Below are 22,069 nucleotides of genomic sequence, written 5' to 3'. Positions count from 1 at the left end.
TTATGTTTTTAATTTGATAATATTTAAAAAAATACCTAAAATTATTATGATAAAATAAAAATAGTTTATTTGTGAAATTATAAAATAGAAATATTTGTTACCAAGATAATTAAACATATATAATGGATAAATATGAATATAAATTAAAACTTATTTGTTCTCTAGTTTGGGAATTTATTAGTGTTTGTTTAAGATTTTAATTCTTTTTCTACTAAAATCCTTTTTGGAGTCATTGCGATTCCCCTGTTCCCAGCTATGGTGGATGAAATTGAGAAGGTGGGTGAGGCTGAGAGAGGGAGAAGCTTGGAAAAGGCAGGAAGGCACCTTCCTAAACGCTCCAAAAGTTATAAGTCTGAGTATTGGAACGCACCGGTAGTTTGGCCCAAAAGTTAGTTGGCATCTTAATCCATCCAAACAGCCAGTTGAATCCCAAAAAGCCTCAAACCTCAGTTTCACACTTTTCCATAAGCTTTTACTCCTCCAAACAGAAATCCAAACATGACCAAAATCAAGCATCCGTATTCTATCATCCAAGAGATTCTGGGCTCACTGTATTTTACAGATCTGGCCTTTTCCAAACAAGAAGAATAGATTACAAGCAGTGCTTCCAATAGGACTGAACTCATTACCAATTATCTATCACTAGTGATAAGAAAAACATATAACTCATCAATAAGAATTGATCTAATTAGTAAAAAGTCAGCTCATAACCTACAAGGTAGTGATTTTTGTCAATATGAGGATCTTGTTGGTGAATAATCTATAAGTACAAAATATTCTCTCACCACTTGTAAAAATATTTGAGAAAGAAAAATAAATATATGATAGAAAATAAATAACACTAGAGATACCAAATGTAAAAAACCCCTCAATACAACAGAAAAAATCATGGGTCATCTAGATCAATAGAAAATGGATCCACTATGATCAAAACATGATACAAGAGAGTCTCAATCAAATATACAGACAAGTACAAACAACCAGCCAAATAATCAAAACTATAAGCTTTTAATTATATTCTTTCTTTCGCACTTCATAGTAATTTTTTGAATAAGTTAAGAACATATCAAGCCAACTTCAAGCGTTTCTCCAAAATGCCCTCCAGAGAGAGGGGTTTAAAGTCATTAAACTGAGAGAACGAGATTTGCAGGGAAGTCTTGTTCCTCTTCATCCTTGATTCCATTCTCTGCAACCATATTGATGGCACAATCCGCAGAAATTTGCTGAATTGGTAAAGCCAACTCAAGGTGAAGAGCATCTTCAAGCTCACACAGTACATACCCCATTGATGGTCTATTTATGCGACTCTCCTCCAAGCACTTCCAAGCCAACTCACGTACTTTGTGTAGAGAATCTAAGTTCACTTTACCGATCAAATATGGGTCTATAATCTCATGAAAGGTGCCATTTTCTTGGCAGCTTAATGCCCATCTTGCCAGATTAAGATGCTCTGTTGGACGAGTGTCGTCTAAAGCAGACTTGCCACACATAACTTCCATCAGAACCATTCCAAATGAGAAAACATCTGATTTCTCTGTGAGATATTTTGTTCTGAAATACTCAGGATCAATATAACCAAAGCTGCCCTTTACCAAGGTTGTTACATGACTCTTATCCAGAGGAGGACCTTTTCTTGAGATTCCAAAATCAGCAATTTTTGGGTCAAAATTGTCATTCAAGAGAATATTTGCTGTCTTAACATCGCGATGGATTACACTTCGAGGAGCCCCTGTGTGTAGGTAATGAAGAGCCTTCGCAGTCCCAACACATATTTCCAGTCTTCGCTTCCATGATAAAGGAAGAAAGTTTGTCCCATGGAGATGACCACTCAAAGATCCATTCGCCAAGAATTCGTAGACTAGAATCATTTGAGAGTCTTCATTACAGTATCCTATCAAAGAGACAAGATTCTGATGAGAGAGCTTGGATAGCAATTCAATCTCATTCTCAAATTCACGAAGACCCTGTCCTGATTGGGGATTAGCCACTTTGATGGCTACTTCTTTCCCGTTATTCATCATTCCTTTGTAGACTTTGCCAAAACCACCCTCTCCAAGAAGCAGACCCTCCTCAAAGTTGTTAGTTGCTTCACTGATTTCTTGCAAAGTGAAAAGCCTACATGATCTGGTTGTGCCTCTGGAGCCTGCCCTTGACCTGTGAGTTTTCAAGTAACATAAAGTTACTACAATGAGAACTAGGAAGGCTGCAGCACCCAAGATAGATCCAACTATTAATTCCACGCAAGCCCTTCCATCCAAGGCTCTAACTTCATCAATGATCTTCATTATCTCCAGCCCGTTCATGGTAGCATTTGTACTATTTGTCGTTCTATCAGGAGCAACAGTTACTGTCAAATTGTTTCCTCTTGTAGACACAACAAAATCCATGTAATGTCGCTCCTGCCCAGAAATTCTAGGATCTGGAGAGTAAAGACGGAGTCTTTCATAAGCTACACCATCGATAAACAGGTTGAACATTCCCATCTCTTCCGGGCTGCTTATGATATCCCAGAAGTGTACCCGAACAAAATAGTTGTCATTTGGATTTACAGAGAAGATCCAACGTAAGTCGGGGCTTCCTGCATCTGCCATGGCTTTGGCTGTAGCATAGACCCAATCTGGTGCTATGACAGACGTAAGGTATCGAAAATTGCTTTCTTTAGTATCAATTGAAATATTCAGCGCCCTACTATTGGAGGCCAAGTATTTCTCATCACCCTCCCAGTTCCGACCAAGCTCGTCATTCCGAGTGGTGAGGGATTCATAGCCCATATCTAACCTGTAAGCAGTTTCCAGGACAAATTTTGAAAGATGCAACAGATGAACTGATGTGTTGTTGATTGCATAAATGCCTTGATCACCCGGTGTGGAGACAACTTCTATTGCATTAACAAACACAGATGAGTTGGCAGAAGGGATGAATGTGAGGGTCATTGTGGGGATGTGATATTGATTACATATTCCTTGAACAAGTGAGAGCCACCATACTCATGAAGTTGAAATCTTTGAGAAGCACAACCCCATCAGCGACTACTGTTACTGAGGAAGAAGGCAAGTTCTGGTGAGAGTTGGGGAAAGGGTAGAAGTAGAGGCGGATCCAGTGCTGAGCTGGATGTCCAATTCTGAATATATATGAAGCTCTACCCCAAAAGATTCTGGCTGACTGGTAGATTGGAGATGGAGCACGAGATTGAGTGGTAACAGCAATAGATTTCTGGCTTTTCAATTGTAAAGTACGTTTATCATAGACAGATTCAGGGAGAAAAGTTCGACCCTCGAAGCGTATATCAACAGAAGAACCACAAGCGAGTAAGTAGTTGTCAACAGGTGTGAGTGAGGAGCATGATTCCATGGTCAGAAGAAGAAGAGAAGCCAAAGCAAATGACGTCCACATGAAAAGTCAGGAACGCCCATATCTGCTGTACGTTTTACTTGAGAAAATCAGAAGAAATTACGTACCCTTTCATATGACGTGTTTGTTCTTTCAATAGATTTCTCATTTATGGCCAAAGAAGCAGAAGACTTGTCATTTGTGATCCACTTGCATCTTGAACGAGCCCTCTTTTTTTTTTTTTTTCATATGGATTGACCTGGGTCAACTCCTGTGGGTCGTTTGAACGAATGCTTTTTACCTTTGGACTCCTGATGAGAACTAGTCACGCACAAAATCTTCTTTGTTAAGGTGAATGTTCTTCTAAAATGCACCAATTTTTTGCCACATAATCTTTAGGTGACAAGGCTGCGGTGCCATGTGCATACAGATCAAGGGCTCAACTCAAAGAAATGATAAAATAAATTCTAACAAACACTAGATGATACAAAGCAAAGTCGATTTTTTGGCCCTTTAATAACGTGGAAAGTTCGAATCTTGATGATGAAAAAGGAAAATCTCATCGAAAGATTTACTTTTGATGAGGCCCCGATGTAATATTTTAATTCGGAATCTGAACATCACAATGCGTATGAAATTTCAATCTACAAATTTAACATGGATGGCCAATTTTTAAATTTTTTCTAAAAAATGATTTCCTTTAATAGGTACATATAATTTGAAAATTTTAGATCTAGATCACTAAAATTGTCTTTAAATAGTGTAGATTTTATTACAACAACAAGCATCATGGTACTCATCTTTTCAATGAACACCAAAATTGGTCCTTTTAAATTCAACTTGGTAATTTTTTTTTTCTCTTCTTAAAAAAATGGAACCACATAAAACGCAAATAAATACAAATAAAAACAAGAAAAATCATGGCAAACACCTTATCATATTCACCATGAAGACTTCAAGGTCAAAATAAAAAATTAAATTAAAAGGAGAATAATGGGAAGAATTTTAACTTTAAAAAGCACATAGCATAATAAGTTATTTTACTGATGTCGTAAATGGTGTAATTTTTTTCATATCATTCACTGTTTACAAGTTAATTAACATTAGGGCCAGCAAGTTGTATCTCTCTTTATTACTCCTCTAGCCCTAACATATAAAACTCATTTGTAGTGTAAATTACATAACAAAATGGGTCTTACATTTAGAACAAAAAGAGTATTATACATTTAACTTTTTTATTTTTACCTTTTTCTTGAAGTTTTGGTAATTGCATTAGCAAACACATCATTTTCTGTATTTTTCTGGTCTTATTTATAAAGCGGAGAGTATAAATATATTATTATGTCTTTTATTTATTATAGTATGAATAGTTTTTTTTTTTGGAAAGGTGTACAACTTTAGTCTTTTTTAATTGTCACTTATAGGAGACGATTTTGATCCTTTTTATTTGCCACTTATATCTTTTTTAATATTTCATTTTCAATTTTGCCCCTATTAATTAAGGAAGACAAAAATAAAGGTGAAGAGAAAGGGAATGGATCAGAAAAATAATATATTAGCTATTTAATAAGGATAAAAATGAAAGATTTTATGTATTTAATAATCTTTTTAGTATGTGAGAAACTATTATAACTGACAATTAAAAATGACCATATCGGTATATATTAAATAAGAGTAAGGTCAAAAAGTTATTATATTTTAAAAAAGAGTTAACGCAGTTTAAATTTTTTTTTAATCTATATAAAATATGTTAAAATTACCCCGGTAAATAACAACAGAAGAATAGAATTGTAGACATAGCTTAATTGGATTGCGTAAACAGATACAAATGAGTTTCCAAAAGTGTGAGAGATTCTTTGAAGGATAATTAATATACAGGTCCTTATAGTTTTAATTAGTTTTTAATCAAGTCCCTATAATTTTTTTCTTTTTATTAGGTCTTTATAATTTTTTTTCTTTTTATTAGGTCTATATTGTTTTATCTTATTTTTAATTAGGTCCTTGTAGTTTTTATTCTTTATTCTATAAATAAGAATATTCAATAAATAATAAATTATTATAATAATCTTATGTTAATATTTTTTAAAATTTTTAGTTAAATATCTATTATTTATTTTTCAATTCTAATGTTCATAATTATAAAACTCAAATTATAATAATAAAATTTTCTAAAATTAGAATATAATTATAAATAATTTATAGTTAAGTATAATTAATTATTAATTACTTAATGATTATATTTATTATTTTGTCCAATTATATAATTATAATTTAAAAATAAAATTAATTTTACAGAATAAAGTTAATAAACATTTTTTTAAAACTACAAAGGACCTAATTAAAAAATAAGTGAAACTATAAGGACCAGATAAAAATAAAAAAAAATAGAGAGACCTAATTAAAAACATGTGAAAGTAAAAAAATCTGATAAAAAGAAAAAATTTTATAAGAACCTAATTAAAAATCAGATAAAATTATAAGGATCCAGAGATTAATTTATCCTAATAAACAAGTAGTAACCATGACACTCCATAATAGTGATGAAATATACTCATATTTTGGCAAAAGACAAAAAGGAAAAAAAATTGAAAATCCCTCAATCGGAAGATCCATAAGTTGAGTGCTTCTTTTCGTAAAAATTAAAGTATACTTTTAGTCCTTTAATTTTACATATTTTATTTTAATTCCTTAACTTTAAAAAATAAAATTTTAGAAAAAATAAACTTTTAGTCTCTGATTCTAAAACTGTTAACAAAAAATGATGATATTAAACTTTCAAATGTTGATAAAACAATACTAAATGCTAATACATTAAGTTTAATATTCAAAATAGCCATGATTGTTACAAAAAATTATCATTTAAGACTAATAATTTTAGAATTAAAGGACTAAAAATATACTTTTTAAAGTTAAGGGACTAAACTGAAACCTTACATAAAATTAAATGATCAAATATACACTTTAGCCTTCCATAAAATATAAAGTTCGACTCAATTCGTATGGTGATTGAAATAAACAATTTTTTTATTTTTGCTGGGCTTTCCAAAAGAAGTCTTAGGGGGTGTTTGAATAGAAACTAAACCATGATTTTAAAAGTGTTTTTACAGTTTACGAAGTAAATATGTGGAAGAGTTTGCCTTGTTTTACAGAAATTTTTGAGAATTGCCAAACACCCCCTTAAGATTTGTTTAGAATGACTTATAAGTAACTTTTCAAACATGATTTACGGAATATGCGATAAGTATATGAGAAAAATTTTGTTTTACTTTGTGTAAAAATAGTTATAAGCACTTTTACAATGTTGATCCAAACAAACCTTTAAATTTTCGCTCATTTTCTGCCACCATGCTATTTTTTTTTTGGTTTTTTGGTTACAAAATTTTTGGAAAGGGGTTAGGCTCACCCACGATCCAAAGGCAGGGCGAAATCTCCCTTCCTCCTAGGTCATACCAATACTGGACAGGGCGAGCCGTCAATTACCCTCAGGCGTTTACCTAGACACCCAAGAGCTAGGATGCCTCCTCAAGCGCCACGACTGGAACCACAACAAAGTGATACTCCCCAAAGATCGAACACATGTCAACTTGGTCATATGTCTCACCCTTTTGCTGCCGTGCTATTGCGTGTTTTATATCTGTTTTTTTAATGCTTCCGTGGATTATGGATTGGGCCCTCATTTACGCTTTCATGTTAAAAATCCATTATAAGCGAGCCCAAACTTTGCAGGGTACCCTTTTTTTATTTTTCCACTTCTCTTTGAATAAAATTTCCTAATTATGAAAGATGATCACATTTAATATCTGACAATATTTCGAATAAGATTATTTTTAATATGAAAATATCTATACTTTAGCAAAAAAAATCCTAATTATTACCAACAAGTGTTGATCGAAATGAAAGGGATTTGGATACCTTAAATATCATATTTTGAGTTCGATCCTTAAAGCAGTGTATATGAAAAAAAAACATTGTTAGGAGGAATTTCCGCTATGGTACCTGATAATATCTTGAGAGATTAATATCTCACCGTTCAGGTGAAAGGATAATCTAACCAACCAAAAAAAATTCCTAATTATTTTTTTAAAAAAATTCCAAATTAAACAAGAAGGACTTAAAAGCACGAGCTCTAATAAGACTAAACTCTTATGCCAACTGCCTGTCATTAGATGGCGGGGAATTACACTCTTGTCAAAGAAAAAAGAAATGCCACCTTCTTCTTTAATATAAAACCTACTACCTCCGTCCTTAATTATTATAATTTGCTTCCGCAGGCTTCTTTGCCTAGGAAGTTTTCCGATGCCCACACTCTTCTTATCTTTTGTTTTCGCGCAACTCTGTTAGATTTTTTTTTTTGTAATAAAAATTGGATAACTTTACTAAGCAAACATTTACCTCCTTCGTCAAGATCAGCCCAATATCAGGTAGAAATTGATCAAGGAAACAAAAATGGCCGTCCTGCATTGGATATTTCATAATGGAAGCCTAGCATGAAACTGGATGCTTGCTAAAAATTCCTCGTTTTCCCCCCTCACATTTTTATCTCTCTCTTCAAATCATTACCATAAAGTAGTTGCAGTAAATATTAGAATAATTTTCTATAGATGACAGTTATGCTAGACTTTAATCTGACGTATGAGATATCAAAATATATTGATTAGGCAAAAATAAATAGATAGATAGATAGTCAAAGGGGCAAAGGGCTTCAAAATAATAGCACATGCATGCTTTGCAAAAGACTGGCCGCATGACATGCTTCACCCTTTGAAAGACATAAATTCAGATTGTAAAAATATGATTATTTGGCTAAAATAGCTTCTAATCAAATTCTTAATTAATAAAAATTTGTTCGAGTTGGCGTTCTTTCTTCATTTCCACGTTTCACGGTTGGACCCGTAATAATAATGTTTCTGATGCGCCCATAATATCATATTGAAGAATTCACATTTAAGTAAAGAATGATAATACTGCTCTGGTGTTAAATATAAAACCTATTTTGTAGTCTAATTTACACTACAAAATAAATTTTATATTTAGAATCGGAAGAGTATCAAAGACGAGCATTGTCCTATTTCTTTTTATGAAAATTGGGCTAATATTATTATTAGTTTTTATAGTTTAATTAAATTTTGATTTTAGTCCTTTTTTTTTCAATTGTTGATTTTAGTCTCCATAATTTTAATTTTATAAGAATTTGGTTTGATAAAATTATACGTGACAAATACTCAAAAAGAAAAATATTTAAACTAATTTTGGCCTTTCTCCGCCCCCTTCCCCCCACAGCCAGGGTTTGTTTGGGATCTTAAATTTGATTTTTGGAGTTTTAAAAGTCAGTTGAAAACAAAAATGTTACGCATAAGCGCTTCAAGCAAAATAATTGTTTTACTTAAAATTTACAAGTCATTTTAAAATTGAAATAAATTTTTTTAAACTTCACTCCATCAATTTAGCTTTTCTTCACATTTAAGCATTTTAAAACTAACATTTTAACATACCATTGAAACAAATTTTTGTCAAACTACCGAACAATAATCACTTAAAAAAATATCTTTATTCAAGTCAAATAAAACTCTTTTCACATACTTATTTTAAATTATATAAAATTATTTCTAAAAAGTGAAAAGCTATTCCAAACACCCTATTTATATTTATATAAAAGTCTATTTAAATATAAATCAAATTATATTAATTGACTCTTATCTCGCTTTCATTTGTAAAAGTCAATTAAGATAAAAGTTATCTTTACAACCAACAGGAGGTTGGGTCTAGAATGAGGGGTTAGTCCCTCACAATATAGTGAATCAAAGTTCAAATCATTGCTGGAAAAAATACTTATATTTAGTGTCTAAGGATACCTCCGAAAGGAGAATACTTGTACCTACACCAATAAAAAAAAAAAGTTAATACAAACTTTAATCCTTTAAATTTACTATCATTTTAGTTTTGGTCCCTCAAGTTTTTTTCATTTGAAACATTGGTCTCTATAATCAAACAAAAACTTAAAACTAGTTTTCCTTTTAAGGAATCAAAATTTATAATGTAAAACTTAAGAGACTAAAACCAAAATGATAACAAACTTGAAGAACTAAAGATTATATTAACCCAAAAAAGTTATGTTTACAGATATTAATCCAAAGTCCAAACGAGCCTCGGTCGCAGGCTGGCTCAGGCTCCGCCCATGATGCTCAAAATGCAATATTCAAATTTCGTCCGTGATACTTTTCATTTTTTTTTCTTATTACCTGTCATTTAAGTTTTAAATGGTTCAAACTGAGCGCTGGCAAAGAGAAAGGGTCAAAATGAGAAATACAATTTTTTTTTTGCCAGCAGAAGAAATACAATTAATGTGCCAAGTTTCTTTTGCCTATATACCCTTAATTTTAATAATTAATGTTGGATTAACTTTCAAAAGTGATTGGATCAAGCAGAAGAAGAGATCTTCCACAAGCAAGATTAAGAAATTTAACGGATTTAAATTCTTTCTTATTTTGTTACGTTGAAATTATACATATATTAAAATTAAAAAAGAAAACAGAATTTCTAAGATGAGTAAAAATAAGGTGCAACCGGAAAAATAGTAATTAATGTTGTCATGCAATTTTTAAATAACAAATAAGACACAAAATGATATCACAATTATAAAAGGAAGTGGTTCATTAAAAAGAGTAACAAAAGAAAGTAGCAAAACTCCCATGTAAGGAGCCTTTAACTTTTTTTTTTTCAAATCTCCCAACTCAGTAAATGCTATGATTTTTTTAAAATATAAATTTCCATTTTTTTGGCCCACTAAATAGGAATTTCTAGACATGACAATTAATAGATATGATGAAATCAGACATCCTATGGTCTCAGCCTCTCAGGTATGATGTGCTCTTCCTGTTCATAATATATATGTTACTTTTTCTTACTTTTAATAATGTAAAATATAAGTTCAACTTAATAATATTTAGAATATTTAATTTTTTATTCAATTTCTGTGTATAATTAAATATTATAAGTAATTAATTTATTATTATTAATATAATGTTGGCTTTTGATAAGAGTAAATTCGGAAAGTACAACGAATTTTTATAACATCCTAACTTTTTTTTGTGCGGTGGTTAAATTAAACCTATATGATGAACCAGAGAAATATTTAAAGATATTATTTTCTGCCAAAGAAAAGGATACCTTTTAGCCCTACCAAAAAAAATTGCACTATTAAGGACTTCAATGGCACATGCTGGGCAAAAGAATGGCCGCATGGCATGCTTCACCCTTTGAGGGATATAAGTTATATAAACTAATGTCCCATTTGCTAGGAAATATTGAAAATGAGAAATAATGATTGGAATTACAATTAAAAATAATTATCAAAATAGTATTTAACATGAGTAATTACTTGTTACATGGGATTAGCCAAACCCATATAGGTGGGATAATCCCACATACATGATTTTGGTTAATCTCATATAACAAGTAATCTCTTATACTAAACACTTTTTAAATAGATTTTCTCAATCTCAATTTCAATTCCTATCTCTAATTTTCATCGCTTCCTCAACGTAACTTAAGATTGCAAAAGATGATAGAATATGATTATGAGAAAATTACTCTTAGATGCCACACAACAATATCTAATACTACTATAAAAAATAAATCTATTGAAACATTAACACACGATGCTTTAGCAAAAATGTCTCATAGGATGGATGGTAATTTTTGTATCCTTGACCACCCTCCCACTCTTAGCTATGAGTTGGACGGTGGTGAAGGAAATGAGGACTTTTAGCCCTTGGTTCCCCTTGTACTGGGGTGTTTTGCTGAATTAGTAAATCAGCTTTTCATTCCAAAAGAAAAAAGAAAAACATTAACGTACTCTGAAGTTGGCTGCTCTTTATGGAACGAAGGATCATTTTTTCAAAGTTAAATACATTTTGATAAATATACGCAGAACTTATTTATCATTAAAGGACATCGAATTTCAGAATATTTTTGTGATTTGAAGAGACTTTTTATATTCTGAATTGTTATAAGGGACAGAGAGTGATTTTTCTTGTAATTATTATATCAAAGACCTTGTTATCAAAATTTTAATATAATAAATGTGCTTAGGTTACTATTATTTTTGCTGTACAATATTTTATAATTGGATGTTTTAGTCTTATTTCTAGGAATAAAATCATATTGAAGAATCCAGTAGTTAATAACAATTTGAAATTTGTTTCCATCAGACGTCTAAAATATTGCAAAAATAACCGCATCGTCTTTGGAGAAGCTGATATCATTTTCCAAAAATCACCCTTCAGATTATTCTGAAAACCCACAGAATTTCTTTTTGGAAAAAAAAGAATTATCAAAACTTAAAAATAAAACTACATTACTTCTTTATGGAAGCAATATTGCCCCCAAACAATGCATCTGGGATTATCGATTTCACAATCTATTTCTTCACTTTCAATAATCCCAATGAATCATTCCATGCATTTTAATTTGCTTCCATATTATCATATGAAGGCGTTTACCATCTCTCAAAGGCACCAAAAGTCAACTATAATTTTGGCTTTTTTGTAATAGTATTGACCAAGTTAAGAATCCATTAAGCATTCAAGATCCATCCCTCCCACTCACATGAAATTGAATAGAAAAATGACATCTTGCTGATTTCTAAGTGTATATATATAAGTGGCAGCCACCTTTAATTTTCCACGCATCTGAGAGAGAGAGAGAGAGAGGAAATAGAAGGCAATGGATATGTTGAGCAGAAGAGATTCAATATGTGTGGCGCTGATGCTGTTGGCTGCATTCTGTGTGATGCAGATTAACGCAGAAACCAAGACATGCACCAACAGAAGGAGCCCATGCTTCTTGAAGAGGATTCAATGCCCAGCTCAGTGCCCTTCTTCCTCGCCCTCTGATCCAAAGGCCAAAATCTGCTATGTTGATTGTGATTCTCCAATCTGCAAGGCTCAATGCAAAAGTAAGAGGCTGGCAACCCCACAAATTTTCAATTTTTCTCTTAGTGTTCTATTGTATGCTTCTGATCCTCAATATTTATGCAAACTTTATGTTATATGTGTTTGGGAAAATTGCTGAAAATTCCCTCATTGTAAAATTTGTTTGGGACATAGATATAATGTATTTTTAATGAGTGCAACTCTTCTTCAGTTGTGTGCAACCTATCTTTAACTATGTGCAAAACAAAAGACATTTGCATATAGTTGAAGATATATTGCATACAACTAAAGATTGAAGAAGAGTTACACCCACTCAAAAATCAGGTTTTTAGATATTTAGAATAATAAATTTTGCGATAGGAAATTTTTCAGTAATTTTTCCTCTGTGTTTTTCAATTGAACTCACAATGAAGACCATTTTGTAGAAGGGCGGGGGATTAGTGGAGTTATGGCCTCAAATTTTCAATCTTTTCATATTGTTGTGAAAGTGTTACACGTTTTTAGCCAGTTTTATGTAAATTCTATAGTATATATGTGTGTTTTTTTTTTTTAAATCTTGGACTCTAATTAAATCCTGCCTTTGGCCCTTCATTCTTTTATTATTTGATTATGAACTACTTTTCCTCATGAAAATTTTGAAACAGGACGCAAACCAAACTGCAATGGGCGTGGATCTGCATGCTTGGACCCTCGTTTTGTTGGCGCAGATGGGATTGTGTTTTATTTCCATGGAAGGAAGAACGAGCATTTCTCCTTGGTATCAGACACCAACCTGCAAATCAATGCCCGTTTCATCGGTCTCCGGCCGGCCGGCCGGTCTAGGGACTACACTTGGATTCAAGCACTGGGAATCCTCTTTGACTCTCAGAAATTCTCCATTGAAGCCACCCCAGCAGCAACATGGGCTGATGAAGTTGACCACTTGAAGCTCTCTTACAATGGACAAGAACTCATGATCCCAGAAGGTCATTTCTCTGTTTGGGAATCCCCAGAGAAAAAAATTAGGGTGGAGAGAACTTCAAGCAAGAACAGTATCTTGCTTACTACTGAAGTTGCAGAGATTTCCGTCAATGTTGTTCCTGTGACCAAGGAAGACAGTAGAATCCATAACTATCAGATACCTGAAGATGATTGCTTTGCTCACCTGGAGGTGCAATTTAAGTTCCATGGCTTGTCACCTAAAGTTGAAGGAGTTCTTGGAAGGACTTACCAGCCGGATTTCGAGAATCCGGCGAAGCCGGGCGTGGCAATGCCGGTGGTCGGAGGGGAAGACAAGTACAGAACAACTTCACTTCTTTCTGCGGATTGTGGGGTGTGTTTGTTCTCCCCTGCTCAAGCTTTTCCAGAGAAGATAGAGCCAGTGACGGAACATGAGACGTTAGACTGCAGAGGTGTTGCCAACAGTGGGAATGGTATAGTCTGCAGAAGATAAACAAAATCTGGAAATCACCATTGGTGATTCTGGAATAATTATATGTTTGAATATTTATTAAGAAAATATTTATCTACGTTAAGTTTCGTGGTTTGAATAAAAATTATGTGTAACCTTTCGTTTACCTCATTATTAATTATTGATAAAATGATGGAGAAATTTCATTTCCTATAAAAGATCAATTTTTTCAACAAAGAAAAGAAAAAGATCAAATTTATGTTGTATTTTTGCTATAAATTTCGATGTATTTATCTCAATTTTCGTTTTAAATTATCTATATACAAGACAGCATAAATGTATTGAAGCTTTCATCGTTATCATACTTACTCTTCATGACTATTAATAACTTAAATTTTTTTTAATATAATCTTTATGATTTTTTGTTGAATTTCTTCTCAAAAACGTTGGCCATATATTTTAAATTTAATATCTTTTTTATTTTTTATTTTTATATTATTACACATAATTTATTTCCAAGTGACCTTTCTCTGCTATTATAAAATTACATAAAAAATTATTGATGATAAATACTAGAAATAAAAATTTAAACCCCCAACACATCTCGTACTTGGCCTGCCACAGGCTGTGCTGCGTAAGCCCCGCTCCCTTCTGCGTCTTGGGTGAGGGGACTTGTGTAGGCAGAGAAAGAGTTTTTCAGGGTTACATCAGACCTATCCAAGATATGAAGAAGGTTTGAACTCATCTGTTTCAATGCAGAAAAAGAAAATGGATTATATGAATATAGATATGGTTTATTTCCTTTCACGATGTTTCTCTTTCATATGACGAGTTTCTTGCCTTCACAGGTCATATAAATAGGAAATCTGCAACCGTAGTTGTTGTTGAAAAGATAATCAAGTATGATAGGAAAAATGCAATAGAAAGGAATTCAACTCAGTTAAATATCAGTAGTCAGAACTAGGAAGAAGACCCTTACTTTCTATATTGATTTCATAACGAAAGAACTTACAAGGTCCATATATTGCAATGTGTGAAACAAGGGAAGTAGGGAAGTTTGACTCCTTTGATATATATATAAAGAACAACAGAATCTTGATGGTACCTTGCAGGCAATTGCTGACAGGTTCATTTGCACCCGGCAGTTTACTATGTTACAAGAATTGTTTATGGGCAAGAAAAAAAAAAGGGACTAAAAAAATATAGAGAAATGATGGTAAACCTCCATTCATCAATCAGGAACTTTCTCAACTTGTTCCGAGGCCAAAAAGGCCACTGTACTTGATGGCCCAAGGCTCGAATTGACCCTGAACACACACAGGAAGATTTTATCTTCCTCGAGGATTTACCAATTGTGAGAACACTGCACTTGTGGCAGCATCTTCTGCATCATCATCTGTGCCAGAGTTACCCATATCAATCATACTTGCACTGTTATCAAAAGGCTCAAGCGTAGTCAGCTGAATTCCAGTAATGTGATTTGTGCTATTATCTTCAGGTTCTGTGAGTGCTGAAGAGGTCTCTTGAAGCTGCAGAGCATATTCAAGATTCCACAATACATCTCCCATAGATGGCCTGTCCACACCATGCTCGGCCAAGCATTTCTCGGCCGTCTCGCCGAACTTCTTAAGAGAAGCAGGACTCACCTTCCCCACCAGATTTTGATCCATGATTTGATCAAGCATGCCCTTTTTCTGCCAGGTCATCGCCCACTCAGCTATGTTAACTTGCTCCCTTGGAAGGACAGGATTCAAAGCTGGCCTTGTGCATAATACTTCCATTAGAACTACTCCAAATGAATACACATCTGATTTCTCTGTGAGTTGTTGCCTTCTGAAGTACTCAGGGTCAAGATAACCGAAACTGCCTTTCACTGCAGTGCTTACATGGGTCTGATCCAGAGCAGGGCCAGTTTTTGAGAGGCCGAAGTCAGCAACTTTGGCAACAAAATTGTCATCCAAGAGGATGTTTGTTGTCTTCACGTCTCTGTGAATTATGCTTTGAGCTGCACCAGTGTGAAGATAATGGAGGCCCCTAGCTGCTCCAATGCAAATTTCAAGCCGCTGCTTCCATGATAGTGGTGGCTGGTCTGCTCCATACAAATGGCTTCTAAGAGGTCCATTAGCCATATATTCATAGACAAGAATCATTTCTGACCTCTCATCACAATAGCCTATGAGAGACACAAGATGACGATGGCGAAGCTTGGACAACATGTCGATTTCAGTTCTGAATTCAGCAATGCCTTGTTCAGATCTGGGATTGCCTCTTTTGACAGCTACATTGGTGCCATCTTCGAGTGTTCCTTTATAAACCCTCCCAAAACCACCAACTCCAAGAAGCAGCTTCTCATCAAATTTGTTGGTTGCATCTAGGATCTCTTGGAAACTGAAGAAACGCCCAATATTCGTCGAGGCTAAAGAAATGTAACTTGCTGTCCCACTCTTCTGTGACATTGTTGATTTTGTCATGGTCTGAGAGTTTCCATATAGGGGCAAAGGCAGCCATGAATTACCTTGTTGAGTGGACTTTGACCGGCGTCTCACAAAGCAGCAGTAGTAACACAAACCGACGAATGCTATAGCAGCTACTGCTCCAACAGCAGCACCAACTATTATTCCTATCTTGTTCGCCTTCGAAGATGATCTAGGAAGAAGACCATCCACTGAAGATAGCCCGTCCAAGCTCTTCAATGCATTGCTAATTTTCATTATCTCCAGCCCATTCATGGTGGCGTTTGTCATGTCTGCCATTGAATCTGGACCAACACTTACACTCAAAGTGTTCGATTCTGTGGAGGCATTGGAAACGAAGTCCTTGTAGTAAGGCACAGCCAAGTTACCAGTTATGGATGAGAGGTCAAAACCTCCAAGAGCTATATCAGAATTTATGAACATATCAAACACTAAACTATTGAGAGATATGCTCATAATATCACAGAAGTGTGCCCGAATGAAATAAGAGAAGTTTGGATCCACAGGGAAGACCCAAGTAATGTTGAAAGTATTTTGAGCCACATTTGCATCACCCATCGTTTCTGCAGTGGCATAAACCCAATTTGGTGCAGTCTCGGATGAAACACCAGCTGGATACTTGATGGTCGAAGGGTTAACTGAAACATTAAGGACAGAACTATTCACATGAAGGTATTTCAGATCGTTCTCCCAAGTCCTTCCAAGGGTATCATTTTGAGCATTAAGCAGAGGACCTCCCATATTCAACCGGTAAACAGTTTCAAAAGCAAGCTCGGAAAGGCCACTGAATGGGGTTGATGGGCTTAAAGCCAATGCCTGATCAACAAACAAGTCATTTGGCATTGATACAACTTCAATACCATTGACAAAAACCACCGAACCATTTGACGGAAGGAAGGTAAGAGTCAAGCTATCAGATGTAACATTGATTGCGTACTCCTTGAACATATAAGAACCATTGTAGTTCTTAAAGGTGAAGTTGTTCAAGAGAACAAATTCACCAGTGACCACAGTTAACGAGGCAGAATTCAAGTCATGGCTAGGGTTTTTAACAGGGAAGAAGTACAGACGGACCCAGTGACGGCCTTGTTGCTGAATTTCAAAGCTATAAGAAGCTTTCTCCGTGAAAATCCGAGCTGACTGGTATAATGGGAATGGGGCACGAGAACTAGAACTAGCAGCAGCAACAGAATTCCCAGATTCCAATGCTAATGAAGAGTGCTGTGAATCAGGGACAAAAGTACGACCTTGGAAAGTGATATTTTCAGAAGAACCACAAGCAATCAGATAATTATCAGGAGGGGTGTATGAGGCAAATGACTCATCCACCAAGAACAAAAACACTACCAGAACAAAAGAAACCCACTTCACTATGTTCACCTTCACCATCTTAACTTCCGGGTCTTCACTAATCCATAAACGGGTTGCCGAATACCCGATTCACAGAAAAAACGAATCAGCCGGGAAATTCACAGACACCTCAGAATTACGTCAAAAATGAGCAAAACGCTGCAAATCCTATTGTCAAGCAGTTTGTGGGCAACATACACAAAACCTGCAGTAGTACCGGATCTGATCAGCTCAATGCCCAGAAGAAGACATTACTTTTACAAGTAGTAGACAGAACTTAAAACGTCACAAGACCATTCAAAAACACAAGCTCTTCTCCGCGATAAGTTCAGATCCTATTTGCTAGAGTTTTCTGACGTAAATAGACTGAAACTATATAGGAGTTCTTACCTCATGGAAGGAGCAAAATGCGCATAATGTGGTGCCAGGTGAAGAGATATGATAGAGACGAGAAAGAGTTGAAGCTAGAAGTAAGATTTACATGAACCCAATTGGTGAGTGGAAGACCATTATGAAGTTGAAGCCTTTTAGTGTGGGTACAAGCACAGGTTTCCAGGCTGTTGATTAGGCTGTCAATAACAGAGTAAGAAAAACAGAGGACCCCACAAGTGAAGAAAAAGCATACGAAACTTCGAAATCTCACTTGCGGGCTGCTATACCTCCTCCATTATAAGGGAGAAATAAAATCCGAATCTGAAAATCCAGCTGTGCCCTCAAGTTATTGCGCTGTGATTTCAAAAAAAAACTATGAGAATCTTTGAAAAAGAATATTATAGTTCATATAAAATGATAAAACTCTGCAACTAAGAAGAGTAATTATTATCTATCAGCTATGAAAGAAGGTCGTATTTAATGGAGAGGTACACCAACTGGAGGTTGTGTTTGTTTGCAATATACAATTTTTGAGTCGTTGAAATCATAGAAAAGGGTTCGAAGAACATGGGGGTGCGCTGGGATGAAGGATCTCTGGGACCCGCTTTAACGCGGCTTCAAGATTCATAAGGGACAAGAAGGACAGGGTTGACGGCGCTCATTGACGAAGTTAGAAGCAATTCTTATATGTTTAGTTTTATATAATTCTTAAGGTTGAAGATTTGTCCATGAATTCGGTGAAGAAGAAGAGGAAAGTTCACCTGAAAAATAGAAATAACGGTGCGAAGGAGCGGTTTAAGACGTTGATGTGAATGTGAGAGCTTGAGGCCAAAAGAATGAAAAGAGACGTTAATGGAGGAAGAGAGAGAGTATAACCAAAAAAAAAAAAAAACTGATAAGAATAAGAAGCGCCGCATAGAAGCACATGGCTTCTCACTGTCTCAAACCCAACGTCCCTGTCACTCTTCCCCTGTCTTCTTCTGCCTCCCAACATTTTTTTTTTAGATTTTTTTTTCCCCAACACCTCCAGATTTTATTGTAGAATCTATATATCAATATTATGTGGGCAAAAAAATAATACTCCTCCGGTCCTAATTATAAGACCCAATTGACTTATTTGAGGAGATTAAGAAAGTAAGTTAAGTTGGTTATTTATAATAAATAAGTGTTGTTATTCCTAAAACATCCTTGCTAATTAAGTATATTGGCTAAAACTATCATTATTAGAAGGATTATCTTGGGAAAAAATGCATAAATATAAAAGAAAAAATGGATTGGGTCTTATAATTAGGACCAAATAAAAAGTCAAATTGGGTCTTATAATAAGGACCGGAGGAGTAAATATATAAATACTAATCTATCTCACATGTATATAGTACTACCTCCGGTCCTAATTATAAGAGCCAATTGACTAATTTGAGGAGATTAATGAAGTAAGTTGAGTTAGTTATTTGTCCTAAATAGGTGTTGTCTTTCCTAAAATATCCTTACTAATCAAATGTATTGACTAGAACTCTTATTATTAAAAGGGTTACATTAAAAAATATATATATAAATATGAGAAACAACGTAGATTGGGGTCTAATATCAATCATTTTTATACCAGTACTTTAACAGTAATGAATATATCAAGGGAAAATTTTTAAGAAAATTGTCTTTAGATTTTAAAATCCCAATCAGAAGTTATTATAAAAATATATTGTTATTTATTTTTCAAGTGTAGTCAATTGCCATTAAAATGTAGTAAACAAGAATAATTCAAATTGTTAAAATTCAAAGGTATTTTTTTAAGATTTTTTCATATATATTAATATAACATTTGTAACAATTCAATTATTTTAAAACTATACATAACGTCAAAAATGAATAGTAGGACATAAAAATTATAATAAACAGTCAGGACTTTATTGTCCAAATGATTTCAATCAATTCTTTTAAAATTTTCTTAAATGTGAAATCATAAATTCAAATCGTAAAAAGTTTGTAACTCAGGGTAAAAAGAAAAATTTTAGAATAAATGTGATGACTCTCTTTTGTTAATTTTGTTATTTTTTATATGCATGTACAAGAAATAAATGTGCATATGGTTTTTTTTTTCCTTATTACCAAAGAAGCACTTACTTACATAAATACTCAAGTACTAAACGGTTAAGTTATAATTAATTCCAAAAAAATTGATTAGTAATTAATTAAATTGTAAATTCATAGCGACCAAGCATTTCTATTTCTTTTTCTTATCAGTAACACTATATTTTTTATATCGCATACTACGTAATATCTTGAACTATAATTTTTTTTCCCCATTTCTGTGATGATTAGTGATAAAGAATAAATAAAGGCCGTATCCTTATCTGTCTCTCCCTTTTACACCGACTTAGTGGGCAAACGGGGGCTTTCCCCTGTTACCAATATTCATTAATTAATTCCGATAAATATTTTAGCTTATTGTATTTCCAGTTTCCATTTACGAATTATCTGAAGAAAAATATTAGCATATTATAATAATTAATTTCATCTATTAATTAATGTGTCACCTTTCTATCATCCTTGCATGATTATGGTTATAATTATCATTAATTATCATGACATCTCAATGATTGGTTGTGCATGCCACTAGTGAAACCAATACATGGATCATCTTGATACATACATACTAGTTCTTTTTTTAAAAAAAAAAAACTCCAAGACATAGTTCATTTTTATATGTAGAGTTTAATGAAATATTTTTTATGTAAATAGAATATTGGAGGAAGGGAACAAGTGATAATGTTAGATATTTTCCCAGAAAAAAAATGTTAGATACTACTATTTAATTTAAAGCCAAATTTCCTCAGTGTTATAGTTGGAGAATTGTCTTTGGGATCTTAAGTGATAACGATACGAATTTTTTTTCTTTTTTAATAGAGGCCAGAAAATGGAGGATGTAAATGTGAACTAAGTTAAACGATATTATGCATTAAATTATTTAAATATTTTATTTTAAAAATGTGTGAATGACAAGTGTTTACCACCTTATTAATTACAAAAAATGACATCACACATTTTTGGAATCAATTCCCTTTAATTGGTGCAGAAAACAGACGTTAAAAACGTTATTTATACTAGTAAAGATTTTAATTTCAAATCTCATGTGTATTGGGGAAAAAAATTCATTGGAGGTGTTTTATATCTAACTAATCTAATTTAACTTATTCTCAATATAACCCACTTTCATCTTTCATAGATAATTTTTGTTTCTGGTGGAACGTTACAAAGATTTTTATGTTGTGAAATGTTTAATTTATTGTTGTCTTCTCAAGTGATTAGTCATTAGTCAACCACCCCATCGTGCATCCTTTCCATAATCATGATGAGCTCTTTTTGGAATTTTTTACAATAAAGAGTTAAAGACATGGGAGGCCATGTTAGACTTGGATCACAATTAAAAATTGAATAAGTATTTAATACCCAATTAGTTAATTGTAATCAATATAATATGATCTCTCTAAATACTCCTACATAATATTAAGTTATGCATAGTTTATGCATTACGTATATTAATTTAGAAAAAATAATAATAAATATAACAGATAAAATATATTGAGATTTTATATTTAAAATCGGACTCGATCATTCAACTAATAGCTATGTTTATGGATGAAAGGAAGTAGTACGTTAATACTCCACTGGTCCTATTCATAAATTACTTTTAACATGTTTTATATAGATCAAGAAAAATTTTAAGTCTCACTAACTCTCGTTTAAAATTCAATAACTTTTTAATTTTATCCTCATTTAATATATATTATACATCATATAAACAAAGTCAACACAATAATAAATAGAGAATAAATTTTGTATATTCATATAAAAAATTTCTCTTATTATCCTATAAATATGACCCAAAAATATCTTATCTTCCTGCCTTATAAATAGAACTAAAAAGGTACTACCTCCCGTCCTTAATATAAGAACCTGTTTGACTTTTATTTTGGTCCTAAATATAAGACCCCGATCCACTTTGTCTCTCATATTTATATATTTTTTTAAAGCATCCCTTCTAACAATAATAGTTCTAGTCAATACACTTGATTAGTAAGAATATTTTAGGAAAGACAACACCTATTTAGGACAAATAACTAATTCAATTTACTTTTTTAATCTTCTCAAATTAGTCAACTGGCTCTTATAATTAGGACCGGAGGTAGTATAAGATTAAGAGTTTAAGAAGAGGGATTAAC

The 22,069-nt window shown here is 33.2% G+C and overlaps 3 protein-coding genes across 3 annotated transcripts; 1 reads left to right on the top strand and 2 right to left on the bottom strand.

Moving 5' to 3' along the window:
- Nucleotides 1-1,121: 1,121 nt before the first annotated feature.
- On the bottom strand, nt 1,122-2,633 carry LOC114731261 (receptor-like protein kinase THESEUS 1). The gene is made up of 2 exons (XM_028918401.1): nt 2,568-2,633; nt 1,122-2,513 (listed from the first exon to the last, which is right to left on the bottom strand). Exons 1-2 carry the CDS (start codon nt 2,589-2,591, stop codon nt 1,125-1,127), a joined length of 1,413 nt encoding a protein of 470 aa, XP_028774234.1. The 5' UTR covers nt 2,592-2,633; the 3' UTR covers nt 1,122-1,124.
- A 9,403-nt stretch (nt 2,634-12,036) lies between these two features.
- LOC114731264 (uncharacterized) lies at nt 12,037-13,791 on the top strand. Its single transcript, XM_028918405.1, has 2 exons — nt 12,037-12,286; nt 12,908-13,791. The coding sequence occupies exons 1-2, from the start codon at nt 12,055-12,057 to the stop codon at nt 13,693-13,695; spliced, it is 1,020 nt and encodes a 339-aa protein (XP_028774238.1). The 5' UTR covers nt 12,037-12,054; the 3' UTR covers nt 13,696-13,791.
- Nucleotides 13,792-14,604: 813 nt separating this feature from the next.
- On the bottom strand, nt 14,605-17,567 carry LOC114731259 (receptor-like protein kinase THESEUS 1). The gene has a single exon (XM_028918399.1). The coding sequence runs from the start codon at nt 17,514-17,516 to the stop codon at nt 14,982-14,984; it is 2,535 nt and encodes an 844-aa protein (XP_028774232.1). The 5' UTR covers nt 17,517-17,567; the 3' UTR covers nt 14,605-14,981.
- Nucleotides 17,568-22,069: the final 4,502 nt, after the last annotated feature.

This window comes from Neltuma alba, unplaced genomic scaffold (assembly GCF_004799145.2).
Source record: "Neltuma alba isolate B1F8T4 unplaced genomic scaffold, ASM479914v2 tig00012812_pilon, whole genome shotgun sequence".
NCBI lineage: Eukaryota > Viridiplantae > Streptophyta > Magnoliopsida > Fabales > Fabaceae > Neltuma > Neltuma alba.
Note: the sequence above shows the minus strand (reverse complement) of the source record. Positions and strands in the feature narration are given on the sequence as shown.

Bases quoted from the DNA above. Each gene is read 5' to 3' on its own strand.
- LOC114731261 (XM_028918401.1), bottom strand. From the start codon at position 2,591: ATGGCAGATGCAGGAAGCCCCGAC. The intron at 2,514-2,567 runs TTACGTTGGATC...GTTCGGGTACAC, and splicing joins CAGATGCAGGAAGCCCCGAC to TTCTGGGATATCATAAGCAG.
- LOC114731259 (XM_028918399.1), bottom strand. From the start codon at position 17,516: ATGGTGAAGGTGAACATAGTGAAGTGGGTTTCTTTTGTTCTGGTAGTG.
- LOC114731264 (XM_028918405.1), top strand. From the start codon at position 12,055: ATGGATATGTTGAGCAGAAGAGATTCAATATGTGTGGCGCTGATGCTG. The intron at 12,287-12,907 runs GTAAGAGGCTGG...ATTTTGAAACAG, and splicing joins CTGCAAGGCTCAATGCAAAA to GACGCAAACCAAACTGCAAT.